We start from the raw sequence: 16,380 nt of genomic DNA, 5'->3' as shown, positions 1-16,380 counted from the left end.
AAACTGTGGAGGATGATGGCATACAGACAATCACACAGACGAATAATCAGTGAACAAACTTCAGGTCAGACCTGCCAGGGCTGCACCCTAAAAATGTTCCATTCCAGTCATCGCAACAGCAACTGGTATTGATAAGGCAGCTATTTCAGTGTGTATGTGTGTTTCAAATTATTCAACCGCAGTCCTCAGAGGACATGGTCGGCTCACAGCCCTGTGATACAGCAGACTGTCCTTCTGTCGAGAAGAGTAAAAACAGCTCCTCTGACAAAATCTCCAGTCTAAGTCTGGGGCCGCCATCTGAAGCCTCGGTGTGTCATCGAGGCGATAGATGTCACTGTGTTATACAAATGGACGTAAGGGTGAGTCATGTCAGTTGGTGACAGCACTGGGAAGGCTTACATGGAGGTTCAAACTGTCAGAATTTAGGACAACAAAGAAGGTCAAACTCTGTCTTTTTCAGCCTGGACAGCAAGTTGATCCTTTTGTATTACTGGCTTTAACAACATGCTGAATGTCTACACTCCTGTCTCCCTCAGTTAGCTGTAATTATAACTTTCTAAGGGACATTACTTGATCCCTCTTTCACAGAACCATGACATAGAAACATCTTTTACTGAGTGAAGGAAAGAGTCTAGTTAAACTGTAACATTGTGATGTTGCCTTATTTAAATTTACTTGAATTTTATTTATTCCAATTTTGCACCAGACCAGAATGTATGATATTCTGATGAGCAGCTGAATGATCCATCCGCTTGACTATTATGATAATTATGTTGTAAATCACATTGAACAAAGATGGATGATGGATGGAGCTGTGAGGGGACAAAATGAATTCCTGCAGTCAGTAATTAATGGAATTATCACTGTTTTAATTCAAACCTCAGGGATAAGGAGGATCTATGTTGTTATTCTGGCATGTACAGCACCAGCTCGCCCTCTAGTGGTTTAAAAAAAACACACACACACAACACTGCTTGTAGCAGAAAGTGAGCTGAATCATTTCCAGCTGTCACCCAAAGTTATACTACACCCAAAACTACGCCCAAAATCCTCACACTTCCAAAGCAGCATCCAGGAGCTTTCAGCAAAATGACTGACTAAATTATGTCACTATTTACAGTGCATTCCACTTACATTTACCTGGGGCTAGTTACCACATCGCTATACTATTTTAGTATAAACCAAAATGTGATCACATCATAGAGAAACCCACAGCTGGCACTTACAGCTGTTTAGTCAGATTTATAATCTTGTCAGTTAATGATTTTTTTTTTTGTGCCAATTTTACTTCAACGTTAATTAGAAGGAATTACACAGAAGGATTTTGTGGAAAAACAAGCATTTTATTTCCACTACTGCTGAAAATTTGAAACTGATACCAGCCCTGCACCAACATTTAAAAGAGAATTAAGTGCACTGCAACTGTCAAGACAAAAATTTATTTATTTATTCATAATTTTTTGGAAGGTACAAAACAGAGCACCATCTGGAGGAATGTTTGGTTTTGGTTGCCATGGATTTTGCTCAGAACAGAAAAACTTTCAGATTTTCACAGTTGTATAAAACTTAGCTGATTACTTTAGATTCAAACCGGAAGCATCTGTTTTCCAGACTACACAGGATCTACAACAAGGAGCAGAATAGCTTGTACACTAATATGAAAGACAGGCCTGCAGTTGTCAGTGCACACTATTTGGATGCACTAATGTGTGAGTTACCTCAGAATAATTCATACACACATTACCATGTGCTGAACGTAAGTGTTGAGGATTTACTAATCAGTTCAGCATCAAGCCTCCACAAACTGTCAGCACTGTTCAACCCAGCATTTCTTCAGCACATGGATGGATGGATGTATTGTACATTATCAGGCTATGTCTTGTATTGACTGCACAGCTTGATGTGGTTGTGTTTACACTCCTTTATTCTCTGTTTTGATGTGGACTCTCGACAGGCGAACCAGTAAAAATCACTAGTTGCAAAAAGTAAATGATCCCTCACTGGCTTCCCACCCATGGGCATGCTGTGTTCAGTAGGGCCAAGGGTTAGGACAACTGTGCCTTTGGTTACACTGCTATATTCCCTCAGTATGTATCAAACATTTGGTCAGTGAGATTAACCTTAATGCATTTTAGAGGTTCTCAATTTGCAGGCCTGTGCTGCTAATGCGGCGTTTAGGTGCTGTCTGAAATTTTAGTTTCATAACGCATTATCTGGTTGCTACGGAATAGGATTAGGGCCATATGTAGAAAAAAAGGAAAGTCAGAATTGTGAATTTAAAGTAGGAATCCTAGTTTTCTTTTTATTTTCTACATGTGACCCTACTCCTCTTCCGTAGGGGTTGCCTTTCAGCCAATGCGTCTTTATAATTAATGGGTCTAAATTAATGGCCTCATGTTACCTTTACATGTATAGAAATCTAGAGGGCGCACTTGACCGGGAGCTTGACAAGCGGCAACAAAGCGGTTTTATTTACGATTACGAGCGGCACGCGAAGGCATCATGAGCGTGCGGCTGAAAAACAGGGAGAGAGGAAGCGCTGTTGTTGCAACATCGCTGCCACGTCGGAGGATCCTCTGCAGCAGCAGCGGCAGCGGCGGCGGGTCTGAGCACCGGGATGGGCCGGTGCCGAGCGGATGTGGGGGATGAGATGGAGAGGTGGGAGTGACCGAGGAAGCACGGAGGAGAGGAAGGAAAGAGGAAACACGTAGAGCCACAGCACAGCACACAACACAACACTCCCTGACTGGAAAAAAAGCCTGCGCGCAGCTCCAGCTTCAAGGAGCGGCTGCTGCCTTCTGGAGGATCCTGCCCGCTGGAGCTCTATTGTTCAGACACAGAGGCTTGTTCCTGCGGTTTTCCCGGGTTCAGGAGGAGGGGGTCACCCATGCTAAGCTCAGGGAGAATGGAAGAATTCGTGACCGAAGAGGAAGAGCCGTGGTACGACCAGCAGGACCTGGAGCAGGGTAAGACAAGACATCCACCATCCTCCCTGCCCGCAGCATCCTGCACTGTCAGCTGCTGGCGCCGGACGGTCAGCCGGCCTCCGCTTAACAAAGGCTCTCTGTCATGTTAAGCGGCCACAGAGATGTCCTTCAGAGCTCTCTCCTCCATCTCAGTGCAGTCAGTTTGACACTGAAGTAGTTTCTAATATGCACACGGTGCTTCTTTGACAACAATGCATTGAAAGCATGCCAAACTGGGCCTTGTACTGCAGGGACCGGTCAGCATCAGACAGAGAAGGGAGATACTCAGTGACAGTGTTATCAGGCTGCAGTTTATGAAAGATTTAACATCACTAAAAGATTAATAAAAACAGGTGAAGTGACATTTAGATTTTTTAAAATGCTGCAGCTGTTAGTCAATTAGTCGATTGACAGAATTGAATTTGATCTGCTTTATTTCTCTGCAAGTTGAGTGTGTATGGGTTTTGGACTGTTGGTTGGACACAAACAGCTTGGAGATGTCAGCTTGGGTTCTGAGACAAACTGATGGACACCCTTTATTTTAGTGTGTAGTTTCACAGTACAGGGCCTAATTGTGTGCACTGAAACAGTGTATTCATTATTTCAAGGGCATGTGAAGCTTGAGTACACAAGATAAGCAATGATATTAAAGTGAGATAAGATTTGGTGTTGAGTTTGGTGTATGGTTGAGTTTGATGCCTTGAATACATCAGAGGATTACGGCTACGAGGGAAAAAAATAGTAATAAAACTGAGTTGAAAATCAGAATCCTAATTTTTTTCCCCACATGGCCCTAATCCTCTGCCGTACTTGGAAATTATATGTCAAGGTTTATCCATGTTTTTGTATTTCCTGTTTCATACCTACAGATTTCAACTGCAGTGTTTGTTTTCATTAGTGTTTAAATTGCAGAATGTTTTTTTCGGTGAATGAATGAACGAATCTTTAGGTCTATAAAAAACACACCTGAGAAGCTGGAACCATCAAATCTTTGCAGCTGTTGCTTGAAAATGTGACTAAAATTATTAAACAACCATCAAAAGTGTCGGCAATAAATTCCCTGTCGGGTGATCGGTCGATTAATTGACTGATTGTTGCAGCTCAAGTGTGCGTAACTCTGACTGAAGTAAAAATCTTGCAGAAACCATCCAGCAGCAGGTTTCGCTCACGAGTCTTTGTCTAATTAACCTAATTCAGACTCAGCTAATTACCCTCTGCCTTTCCATTGAGGCCACCTGCTCTGTGTGGTAGCATTACATGTGAATCCATCACAGCTGTGCAGCTGACTGTCTGATTTACATCCGTCTCTGTCATTCACCGTCCTAACATTTTAATATGTTTAGTTTGAGAGAGTTAAAAGAAAAGCCAATTCAGTTGAGCATGTAACAAGCCTTTAAAAGGTTTCCAGCAGTGATACAGAGTACACCAGGCTTCTGTTATGTCAGATGGACTTGGTATCAGCTTATTTCCATATAAATGAACACTGGCTTTTTATATTCCAGTTCTAAGGAACTAAAAGCAGCCAGTCAAACAGGAAACTATAATTTAGACAAGGTCACACTTTGTATACTGCTCTGGACTAAACCTCTGCAAAGATATTTATTAGCCAGTTTATCACCATATTTAATAATATTAATTAAAATCACATATATTATGCATTGTATGACCAACAGCCTAACAGTTAAAGAAAGTCAGTAAACATGATACTGTCTTAAATTTAGGATCAATCTCTGGAATATATGCCTGGAAATCTTTTACATTTTCTAAAAAATGACTCCTCAGCCATCAAAGACAAAAGATTGATTGTTGTCCTCTAGATCATTTACTTCATTTCCTGTCTCTCATCATCTCTCCATCATTTGTCTTCCTGCCAAGAACTTATAATGGCACATTTCCGTCGGCTGAGATGGAAGGGTGCTGATGCAGAGATTTTATTTTACTGGAAACACATATGCGCACACAAACATGCATGTGTCTGCAGTCAAGACGTAATGGATTTATTAGACACCTTCTTTCCTGTGCTCAAAGTGTCACACTTCAGAGGACCTGGGGACAAAAATAGACCTTCAGTAGTCTTTGTTTCGGGAGATGGAGAAGAAGGAAGACTTCAAAAGAGAGAGGGAATCAAAAAGAAAGCAGAGCAGAGGACTGAAACGACCGAAATGTTAAAATGGCTGGTGTGGAAGTGTGTCTTCATGTGTGTGTCCACACAGAGCCTGTGAGTTTGACGGAGCAGAGAGAATGTCAGACCTTTCAGAGCCTCAGAGTCCTGACTGTCTGAGATCAATTTTGGCCGTGTGACATTTAAGGATGCCACGAGTCCTTCAGAGAGGGACACCACTGTCATTGTGTTACAGTATGTTGTTGTCATGAAGGAATCACTGGCAGGCTGACCAGTCTGAGTTGCACATATTAACTCTGATCCATCCCATAAAATTTGACGGTACGTTGCCTGAACATGGTGCCGCAGCAGCACGGTGAATTTAAATTGCAATTGTTGCATTAAAAAACTTGATTGTGCATCCTCAGTGATGGTTTGTGCTCTGTGAGTGTTTTTGTTAGCTTTTATTAGTGTCACAGTTGTGGTGATGGATCTCCAGAAAAATCAGTAAAAAAAACCCCAAGAAACTCTTCATTTCTGTGAAAATGTTGCAAATGTCAGATGTGGAAAGGCACGTCCTCCTGTGGAATGTAAAAGCTGGTTATACTTTAGTTACAGCTCACATTTCAAGTCTTAGCAGAAAAGATGAGAAATATGCTGCAGACATGTAATTAGGATGCTTCTTTGTTTGGGACCTTTTGTGTGTTAGCCAGAGCCGCCGCTGGCTCAGAGAAGAAGCAAATACGTGGCTCTACCAGCTGAGACTGAGGCTTGTTGGCTTAACTTAGATCTGATGAGAGGCTTCCTCCACTGGTTAAATGCTCCTGTTACAGCTCAGTAAGTGTTTATGCTGCCCAATAACAGGGTATTTAAGAGCAAAGGTCTCAGTGTGGACTATAAAGATACTGCTAAATTTTACTGCATTGGAACATATCATGCATTAGGGCAGTTTATAATACAGAACATTTCTCTGCCATAGCAGTAAATAATTAGTTTCTGGCCACTGAATGTTTCTGGAATGGTTTTTGTTCACAAGTCTGGTCTGCAGCACAGGAAAAGAAGAAGAGGAGACGTCTTGTTTTCCCACATTCCAGTGAATCTCAAGGGTGCTGTGCACCTACCAACACAGCACTGTCTGTGGAAGAGATCACCCCGTACAGTATATTGATGAGTATGTCTGTGTGTATGTGCACATATCCACTGATTCTTACAAAGACTGTCTGCAGGTTTAAAACCTGAACACTGCCCTTGTTTTTACTGTGCGCAGTTCTCTGAACTCGCTGACGAACACACTTCCCAGCCTGGTCTTAGCTAGGTTTTCTGGAGCATGCAGGAAATGTGCTCTTCATACATGATGTGATTACGTCTGAGTTCCAGCCTCAGGGGTTTCATCCTGCGCAGGTCGAGCCTCAGGTCTGTCTGGAGCAAACAGACAGTTATCTGTGGCAAAGTATCGACTCGCCAAGTTGTTTGCCTGTGCAGTGAGCTCTATTGATTGGCTCTGCTCCCCTCTCCCACTCTCACTTTGTTTTCTTCCTTCTCTTCTTCACTCCTCCTCCTCTTTTTTCTAACAGTGTCTGGGCTGTCTGTTTTTTTTTTTTGGTGGTATTTGGTTTTAGATTGAAAAACACTGTTAAATTCCACAGAGCTGAATGGAACTGAGTAAATTCCCTCTGTGCTCGTCACTATCAGAGACGCCTTTCACGTCCACAGTCCTCTTATGTGTGGTTAAAATAAAAATAACTACTTATAGATTATATTATTATTAATAGCACGTATCTAATAACCACATGTTGCCATCTTAACGAATTTAAAAGTATATATTTGTCTTTTGTCCTCTGATATTGAGTCCAGTCACATCTCATGGTCTTCCTCAGTCAGCTCAGTTGTCATGGAGCTACCTCAGTCGACATCATGTGACTTAAGAATGTAAATATGGTCTTGATGGCTTCAATGTTTGATGGTGATATCAGGCCACAGATCATAGCTGTTAGACATGTTGCTCTTCTCAGGTGTGACATGTGAACTAGTTCATCAGATGCATTAGAAGTTAAAAATGTACAAAATTAAAATGAAAATTCAAAGAGAATTTCCTCAGTTATTGGTAAGAACATCTCATGGGCTGCTCGTGTTTAGGGTGACAGATGTTAATTCAATGGTTAGAGCTGCACACTTCCCACAGAGCGTTTCTAGTGATCTGTCCTAACAGAAAGAGGCTGGCTGGACTCGCTCCAGCGCGGTCTGAGGATCCGTTCAGTGGTACCTGAGCGGGCTGATTGCCAGGGGCCCCGCAGGAATTCATTATACTATCAGCACAGAGGGAAGTGTGTGAATGGGTCCATATGGAGCTGCTGGAAAACGTTTGCTTAGCTTGTTACTCATTAGTCTAATTGGAGGAGGTGAGGACAGGACCAGGTGCCAGGAGGAAGAGGAGCATTATTACACAACATGCAGTCAATGATGATTTTTGAAGCTACAACCAATATTAACTTTTGACAGAGAAAAAATCTGAACAGTTTATTGATCAGTAATCATTTATTAACTTAAACAAACATAGACCACATTTCTGAATGACCACAAACCTTTGGCATTTCCGTACTCCACGTTCGTGGTACTTCTACACAGATAACAATACATTATCTGTGATAAGCTAAAATCATGCAGACGATTGCTTTAGGCCTGACATCAGTCTTAGTGATCGCTGTTCATTTTTAAAGTCAAAGCCAGCACTGCATGAGAGATGACTTCATTAGCTGGTCCCTCGCTCTGGTCCCCTCGCTTTCTTTTTGCGAGATCACAAACCGCATTTTGCTGACTCAGACCCAACGACGTAGGCCATCAGTGCTGCTGAGTCAGAGCCTTAGCCACATTTAGAATAAAGACAGATGACAGTGACTCATCTTACTCTGGAGGTGCATTTGTCTGGAAGCGTAAATAAAAACAGAAGAGTGTGGTGCAGAGGCTGGTGTCGGAAATGACTGTGATTTTTTTTTTTTTTCAGATTCACTGTCATTCTTGCACTTTTATATAACACATGAAATGTAAATTTGCCTCAGGCATCCCAGCATGTTGAATCTCAGCCTATTCCTGCCCTAATCTCAGTGGAGAGGTGTCTCTCCAAATAATCTCTGACCTTCATATTCAGTCAGTGGAGAGAGGAGGGCCTGCAGGGAGACATGCTGCAGGGAGGAGTAGTGTCTCTCTGTCCTCCTGCTCTCTTAGCTCTATAATTGAAACACTCCAGTGCAGACTGAGATGCCGTGATGGACCCTTTCATCATTCTGTTTCAGACCCTGTTATAACCTCGCCTAAAATAGAACAATGTGCTCTATTAATCCTGACAGAGGGTAATCTGAATTGTGCGGCTGCAGTATGTCCTCTTCTCCCTTTCTTCTTGTCCTCTGAATCTGAATCCTTCCTCTCCTATTTTTACTCTTCCACCATTTCCTTTTTTATAGGAAAGATGCCTCAAATATTCCTACCTTTTGTGTTCATCTGTCCCCCCCACCTCTCCCTGTCCTTCTTTTTCCCCTATCCCTTCTTTCACACTTTGTATCCATCTTTCTCCATCCACAGCTCTCTTTCTGCACTAATGATGACTGATGTCTTCATCTCTTTCTCGATTTCTTTCCGATTTCCAGACCTCCACTTGGCAGCAGAGCTGGGAAAGACTCTGCTGGAGCGGAACAAGGAGCTGGAGGACTCCTTGCAGCAGATGTACATCACTAATGAAGAGCAAGTGCAGGAGATTGAGGTATGAATGACGGAGCTCATGAGAGCCTGCCCTAAATGGGACTGTCAAATCCTTTTAGTAGCTGTTCTGGGGCTTTCAATCAAATTCACATTCTTCACAGTCACAGAGATTTAAACATCTATAATTCCTCTACCACTGCCAAACTCCATCTGCAGATGAAGTTCATGTGGTAGTGATTGAAAACTCCAGAACAAAAGCAATAAATCATTAATTAATAAATTAAATTGTAGTAGATTAACTCACACTAAGCAGGGTGATAAATCTGACCAAATATTTAATAAATAATAATCACATTAATTACATATAATTGGAAAAGCAAAGCCAAATTCTGCTGATGGCCAGTGAAAGCTCTTGTTGTCTCCCTGCTTTTCTTCTAAGAATGTTGTTACTCTGTGTGGATTTGTCTGTAAGTTCACTGTGTATAGTTTTTTTTGTGTGTGACAGTACCTATCGAAACAGCTGGAGGTTCTCCGGGACATGAACGAGCAGCACGCCAAAGTGTACGAGCAGCTGGACGGGACTGCCAGAGAGCTGGAGCGCACCAACCACACACTCGTGACGGACAGCAAGACCTCGCAGCAAAAGATAGAGAGGTGAGAGGGCCTGGTAGTTTTACTTTCTTTACTGCTACGTCCTCCTTTCCTTCCTAAACATGTGCTCTTCCTCCTGTACCAGGTTAACAGGGACCATTGAGACTTTGCAGAACCAGGTGGAGTCTCTTTCAGGGCAGGTGGAGCAGCTTCGCTCCATGGAGCAGCTCCGAGTCAGGAGGGAGAAGAGGGAACGACGCAAGACCATCCACTCATTCCCTTGCCTGAGGGAGCTTTGCACAGCACCAAGGTACTTGTTTGTTTTTCCACAGCCTACAAAAGACGAGGGCAGGGGGCAATGGAAGAAACTAGCTCTGTATTTGTGCCACGTTTCCAGGTATGAGGATGAGTTTGTCGTGGGCAGGGCTGAGAGCTTTAGCGTGGATGTAAAGCGTCAACCATTCGAAGAAGAGAACCAGCACCTGAGGGAAGCAGTGTCGGCCCTGAGGGCAGCCATCCGGACTGAGAGGGGGCGTAGGGAGGGGGTGGAGAGAGAGTGCAACCTCCTACTTGCAGAGTTCTCACGGCTGCAGACGCGGGTCCAGGTTCGGTGAAGAATCATACACAATATGCCAGACTGAATATTTTTGGTACACGGGCAGGGGACGCCCACCAAAATACATCTAAAATCAAACAAAAATCAGTTACTGCAGGATTATGTGGAAAAGAATTAATAGAAAAGGGCAGTAAATATTTAATTTACAACTAATTTCCCTCTGGGATTAATAAAGTCTATCTATCTATCTAAATGTGTTCACTGATTGGTAGTTACAAAGCAAGAACTATTATTGTCTCAAAAGTCCACCAAATGTGTCTTTGTCTTCATTTTTAGGATGCTGAGGGCTGCCAGGCGAGAGTACGGGAGCTGGAGGTGGAGCTACAGGAGCTGCAGCAGCTACGTCGAGCTCGGACTTTCCTGCTGAGCAGCGAGGACGATGGCGTGGCTCTCACCCAGACTGTCCTCAATAGCACCCCGGAGACTGACACCTTCCTGGAAGTGGAGGTCGGGGAGACGGGAGGAGGGGTGAGGGAGGAAACTGAAGGTGGAAGGGGTGTCGGTGGTGAGGCGTTACCTGAGTCCAGCCCTGTGAGGAAAAGCTGCAGCGACACGGCGCTCAACGCCATCGTGGCCCGAGACGCGTCCGGCCGCAGGAGAGGAAGCTACGCCCTCCACGCCAACAGCGTGAGGAAGAGAGGGATGTCCATCCTCAGGGAGGTGGATGAGCAGTACCATGCCTTACTGGAGAAATATGAGGAGCTGTTAGGGAAGTGCAGACGCCACGAGGAGAGCCTGTGTCACGCTGAGGTCCAGACTTCCCGACCAGTCTCCCGAGACCCATCCATGAAAGACTGTGCCATGGGCCCCACCCCGGTGCCACCCCCTACCCCTACTCAGTCGCCCTCCACCCCCGAGGCCATCGAGAGCATCAGCAAGCAGGTGGAGGCGGTGGATAAACGGCTTGGACAGAACACACCAGAATACAAGGCCCTTTTTAAGGAGATCTTCTCTCGTATCCAGAAGACCAAGATGGACATCAAAGCTACCAAAGCTGCTAAAGCTGGCAAATCCGGGAAATCTGGCAAATCTAGCAAACACTAATGGTTCCACTGCTTGGCTGTAAAGAGGATGATGATGTGCTCTTTCCGTGTATAATGTGTGGACAGGGGTTTTGGTGTAAACATTTTTAAAGAGGGTGCTATTTGGGAAAACTGCTAAATTCAAGTACAGTTCAATTTAACTGAAGTCAAATGAGGCTGCATGGTTTTAATCCAGACCTGAAACCTTCCAGCATACATGAGAATCTGATTTGCATGTGATCAAAAAAAAAAAAAAATGAAATGGAATTGTTAAGAACTAGTTCAAGATCAACACCCTCATAGTCTTTTATTCAGTGTTCCTTCTAAATATATACTGGCTTCACTGCCTTATAACCGTAGGCATATACCACAATAACACAATGATAGCAATATGCCTCTCATGAGCCTCACAAGTGCACTAAACTTTAAAGCTTCACAAGAAAATTGCATCTCTGACAAGAAACATGAGTGGAAATCTAAAATTAACATGAGCTGTATCTGTTAAGTTAACTGTAATGGACTCTACTAACATTTGTATAATTAGATTAAGAAAGGCAAAGATTGATCCTCTCAGGCCACAGTGCTGTCTGTCTCAAGAAAGAACTTGAGGTGCTACCATTACATATAATCACAGATTAACACTGTTCAGAATTGAAATAAGCCTTTAGTCTGGAGGATGTTGCTACTATCGTGCACCATTCTGTGTGTGTGATCATGAAGTTTGAGGAGTAGTTTGACATTCTTGGAAATTAATTTATTTGCTTTCCTTCCAGGGATTTTGATCAATACCACTGTCATGTCTGTCAGGAGGAATATGAATGCTTCTATTTTTTATGCTAAGTTAAGTTAAGGTAACCAGCTGCTTGCTGTAGCTTCTGGGGATCAGGTGAAAAGGGGGAACCGTGAAACTTAAGGAAACCAACCCAGACTGGAAATTTAATTTACATTTAGAAATTAAATTCTCTCTCCACTGTGTTAAAATCACTTCATCCCTCTTAAGAATACTGAAGTGGGTCTTCATACAGACTACAACAGGCCGTTGAGTCAAAAATAAACTTGCCCAATGAAATACAAGAAGCATTGCTATTTAATCATAGTACTGAGTAATAAATCTACAGTATGTGAAACAAATTTATTTTCATTTTAGATGATCAGTTTTGACCCACTGAGGTTTTTAATATGTAGAAGTGATGCTTCCACTAAATGTTAAAAAGCTGCTGTCTCAGAGCCAAGGCCAATCTGTGCAGATTGTTGTTTTCACTGTTTCTGGACATTGTGGACACTCATCATGGAGAATATAAAAATCCTGAGAAGACTGAAGTAAATGGGATCAGTCTTTGCACCATATAGCGTATAAGCATTTTTGTTTGTTGAGGAAAGTGTTATTAAAAAAAAGTCTACTGAATGAGGTCAGCATGAACATTTGTAAAACAAAAAAACACACACACACAGGTGGATCCTTTTTAAAGAAAATGAGAATGAGATATTCCTTTTTTTAAATTCAAGTGTTGGGACTGTTTTCTTTGTGTCAGCAGATAGACGGACACGCTGCATAGTAGCACTGTAACCAATATAAGGCTTCAAACCAGGGCTTTGTCTAACACCTTGCAGTCTTACCAAACTATAAAACTAACCTGCAAATATATTGCACCTTTTTTCACAGTATACAATACAGATGCCTTTTTTCTGGGTAACCTCTTATGTATAAACCTTTGCTATAATGAATGTTATTACTGCTAATATTTTATATCTGATTCTTCTGTAAAATTTAAGGCATAACAAAGCTTGAAACCTTTCACATGAGGCACAGCTGACGCCTGAGGAACCCACATGCGTGTTTTGAGGCTAAGTGTGTAAAAACAGTACGGAGGATGGATGTTTTTCTGAAACTTGGTACAGAAGAAAAATGAATCCTGTGAGCTCCTGGTGAAGTAAAGGTTAAGTTACAGTCGCAGCAACTTAACTGTGATAACTGGCGTGTAAAGTGCATTTGAGGTTGGTGCTCACGTCTGTTAGAATGATTCAAGTGTAATGAGGAGGGAGGATTATGTGTTAGCGTAGACAAACCAGATGCCAAACCAGAGTCTGTTGTCATTTTACAAAGGCTCATGAGGTTTCTGTACTGTAATGTCTTACCTATTGCACTTGAAAATGTTTGATGCCTCATCTCTTACATATTTAGGATAGCTAATATGAACTTGTATTGTGTGTATTTATTTGTGTGTGTGAATGTTTAATATTTTTTTAATTTACTTTTTAAGGTCCTGTATGTGAATGTTACTAACATATTGTCAGAATAAACAAATTTAATTTGCTTTATTTACGTGTGCATTATTAGTTAAGAACATACTGGCATTAGAGTTTAGTCTGGTCTGGTATTAGTTCATGTCCTATTTTTTTTTACTAAGACCTACTTTACCCTGCTAATAAAGCACTGATATAATGCATCATGTGTTATTTTATTTATTGTAATTATCACTGAGTGGAAAGGGGAAAGAAAAATATTCATAAAATATTCATACTGTGGAAATGACACCTTAGTTATGAACATAGACATGTTGTTACGAATATTTTCATTTGCAATGATGCTGTGATCACAGCACTTGAATAGAACTTATCTGCTACACATAAAAAAATTCTATTGATAAGAATAGAATTATTATACAGAAGCCAGTGAAACCACCACTACAGCAATTAGTGTTGGTATCCATGTATCTAAGGCTGGCATAGGTGAAGGCTGGATAATCTCATCCAACTACACAGACCACACCAGTAATTGTTTGTTCCACATTTGTTTCAGTTGTGCTTGGCGTTTTTAAACAGAACATATGTATTCAAGAATGAAGACATAATTTAAACTGAACACTAACAAGGAAGTAAAAAGCACCTAGGTGGGACTTTGCCACATGTATAAACTTTATAGAATTCGTATCGAGGTATTTGTACAGTACGCAGCTTGATGTTTGTCGATCCGACCGCGTGGCCTAATGGATAAGGCGTCTGACTTCGGATCAGAAGATTGAGGGTTCGAGTCCCTTCGTGGTCGCATTTTGTGCTTGAGCAGCTAGTTAATACTTTTAAACTGCTTGTACAGCGTAGCCTAAACAAAAACCTTTTTTGTTGCATTTTTGTTTCACTAACACATACTACCGTTGGCTCGTCACGTACCCACGAATCAATGGTAACATGCATCTGCGTAACAGTTGTTGCGAGCTAACGCTAGCGTTACGTTAACCCTGGCTAACCCGCATTTAGCTAGGTTATCTAACATTACCTTTCAGGTATTAAATATAGCCTCTCGGTTAAAGAAACAACAACAGTGGCTTAAATATAGATCACGTTAAAACATACAAAATACATGCAAGTCAATACAAAAATTCACACGTGTAACGCTAAAGGCGACTGTTTTAGATGTATTATACGTGGGAGCAGAGTGGCGCAGCGGAAGCGTGCTGGGCCCATAACCCAGAGGTCGATGGATCGAAACCATCCTCTGCTAAATGTTTTTGTTTTCGGTTTACTAACAGCTTCTGACAGACCGTTCACCGATGTGTCTGCTGCAGTTTAAATAGATAATTTATTGTTTCCTTTACACCTTACACTGGTCTGCAAAGTCTTGCTATTTACAAATGAAAAAAAATCAGCTAACTTTATTTTACACAACATTAATGACAAAACACAATTTATATGAAATTATTGACAAAACAGTCATGGGAGGTAGAAACACAACAGTCAGTCAAAATCCACTCGTCTGCTCTGCTTGATTGCTGAATTGACCTTCTTCTGTTTGAGTCGCTCTTTGTTCCTCTTCTGTAACCTGCACATTGAAACATATAAGAAATGAACACATTTCACATTAAAGGCACACATAGGACACATTTATAATCAAGGTAGAAAACAATGTGCTCTGCTATTAGGTGATACCTGGCTGCCCTGAGAGCTATGTCTTCTGCTGTCGGTTCGTGTGGCTTCTTGCTGGCCTCAGCTATGATGGCGGAAATCTTCTGTATACAGTCAGAAAGGTTCCTCTGCTGACTCCTGCTCAGCTCTGAGGTCACCAGCAGCTCTCCAGCCTTATTGATGCGGTTTTTGTTCTGTGGAGAAAATTAGTATTAGTAATGTTTTTGGGAAATACAGACTTTTCAAATAGCAATATTTCCACGTAATTTTTAAAAGTCAAAGGCGGTGAGGAAGCTGGCAAAAAAAGTGGCCAAACGTCATCAACAACTCCAGTATTTTCCTGATTCCACAGTATTTGAAAACAAACCGTTTCAAAGATTTTCTGTCGTACATCTTGTGGGATCCAGTCTGCTGTTTGCACATGGAATCGGACCTCTGCTTTTGTGCTGACTGTGGATTGAGATGAAATGATTACACCACAGAACAAATGCACGACCTTGTACAGGCTGTCAGGAGTCACTTCTCACTTTGGCATGTATGTTATTATCCCTATAATCTACAAAGGAGCTTCTTTTTTTTTAAATCATAAACTTTTGAGAACCTTTATTGACATGCTGACCACCAGGACCACTGCTTCTGCTGTAAGATACTGTCAGACGGTCTAAAGGTCAGAAGGAGAAAACAATATTATGAAAAAAATACAAAAAGAGAAATGAAAATACTTACTTATTCTGCTTTAGTGAAAACAGATTTGTATTTACCCACTGGAATGTGCACTTCAGTGTCCTGAAAAATGGAAAATAAATGCTTTACTGTACATCAAGGACATAAGTCGATTGTACTGTTGAAGACATCATCTATGACACTGTACATTTACACAATTTTGTGGATTTTCATTTATTGATTTGTTCTCATCTCATCATTATCATCACCACAACCACGACCTCTGGAGTTTTGAGAAGGGAAAAGCTTAGTGCTGCACACTCAGTGTCTAATTCAGCTAATGGGATGATATGCTATTATTTCCACCCCTGCATTATATGATACTCCTTTGGCTCTCTCTCCTGAGTCTGTACCTTCTGGCCTTCAAATTTGTGATATAGCTGGAATGTTCAGCCAGGCACTGGTAGTAAATGTGATGTTTATTTGGTTTAACCACAATACTGGTGTGCATTATTTTACATGTCCAGTTTGTAAGGAAGTTTGATGTGACATTCTTCATACAAGACAGACGAAGTCTGCATCTAGTGAAATTTCACTAACCTGTGTAGTGTCTGTTTCCCGAGTCCCATAACTAGCAGTCGGCTGTAAAGAGCTGTTAATGTCTCTTATTACAACAGTCTTCGGTTTTACCTGCCGTGGAATCACGTTTATTCCTGCGCTACGACAAAGTAAATAGGACTGTCGTGCTATGCGTGCCGCCATGTTGGTGTGACGTCGTTATGGCCGGTGAGCAATCAACGCAATTTGTAAAGAGGAACTTGTTTTGTT

At 41.8% G+C, this 16,380-nt stretch overlaps 2 protein-coding genes and 2 non-coding genes across 4 annotated transcripts; 3 read left to right on the top strand and 1 right to left on the bottom strand.

Annotated features, from left to right (window-relative positions):
* Positions 1–2,612: 2,612 nt before the first annotated feature.
* Positions 2,613–13,436, top strand: LOC121175773 (cerebellar degeneration-related protein 2-like). Its single transcript, XM_041029607.1, has 6 exons — positions 2,613–2,966; positions 8,709–8,821; positions 9,266–9,414; positions 9,497–9,661; positions 9,749–9,956; positions 10,244–13,436. The coding sequence occupies exons 1-6, from the start codon at positions 2,888–2,890 to the stop codon at positions 11,009–11,011; spliced, it is 1,482 nt and encodes a 493-aa protein (XP_040885541.1). The 5' UTR covers positions 2,613–2,887; the 3' UTR covers positions 11,012–13,436.
* Positions 13,437–13,962: 526 nt separating this feature from the next.
* On the top strand, positions 13,963–14,035 carry trnar-ucg. The gene has a single exon. It is a non-coding gene; the product is annotated as a tRNA-Arg (tRNA).
* A 381-nt stretch (positions 14,036–14,416) lies between these two features.
* Positions 14,417–14,488, top strand: trnam-cau. The gene has a single exon. It is a non-coding gene; the product is annotated as a tRNA-Met (tRNA).
* A 65-nt stretch (positions 14,489–14,553) lies between these two features.
* On the bottom strand, positions 14,554–16,314 carry mrpl58 (mitochondrial ribosomal protein L58). The gene is made up of 6 exons (XM_041029610.1): positions 16,153–16,314; positions 15,651–15,675; positions 15,491–15,550; positions 15,257–15,339; positions 14,914–15,083; positions 14,554–14,806 (listed from the first exon to the last, which is right to left on the bottom strand). Exons 1-6 carry the CDS (start codon positions 16,312–16,314, stop codon positions 14,722–14,724), a joined length of 585 nt encoding a protein of 194 aa, XP_040885544.1. The 3' UTR covers positions 14,554–14,721.
* Between the last annotated feature and the right edge of the window lie 66 nt (positions 16,315–16,380).

This window comes from Toxotes jaculatrix, chromosome 21, assembly GCF_017976425.1.
Source record: "Toxotes jaculatrix isolate fToxJac2 chromosome 21, fToxJac2.pri, whole genome shotgun sequence".
NCBI lineage: Eukaryota > Metazoa > Chordata > Actinopteri > Toxotidae > Toxotes > Toxotes jaculatrix.
The sequence above is the reverse complement of the archived record's forward strand: the minus strand, read 5'-3'. Positions and strand labels throughout refer to the sequence as shown.

Excerpts from the sequence above, each read along its gene's own strand:
- LOC121175773 (XM_041029607.1), top strand. The coding sequence starts at position 2,888 with ATGCTAAGCTCAGGGAGAATGGAAGAATTCGTGACCGAAGAGGAAGAG. Across the intron at positions 9,415-9,496 it reads TCGCAGCAAAAGATAGAGAG|GTTAACAGGGACCATTGAGA; the intron begins GTGAGAGGGCCT and ends CTCCTGTACCAG. Across the intron at positions 9,662-9,748 it reads GAGCTTTGCACAGCACCAAG|GTATGAGGATGAGTTTGTCG; the intron begins GTACTTGTTTGT and ends CCACGTTTCCAG.
- mrpl58 (XM_041029610.1), bottom strand. The coding sequence starts at position 16,314 with ATGGCGGCACGCATAGCACGACAGTCCTATTTACTTTGTCGTAGCGCA. Across the intron at positions 15,676-16,152 it reads GGGAAACAGACACTACACAG|GACACTGAAGTGCACATTCC; the intron begins GTTAGTGAAATT and ends TCCATTTTTCAG. Across the intron at positions 14,807-14,913 it reads ATAGCTCTCAGGGCAGCCAG|GTTACAGAAGAGGAACAAAG; the intron begins GTATCACCTAAT and ends TTCAATGTGCAG.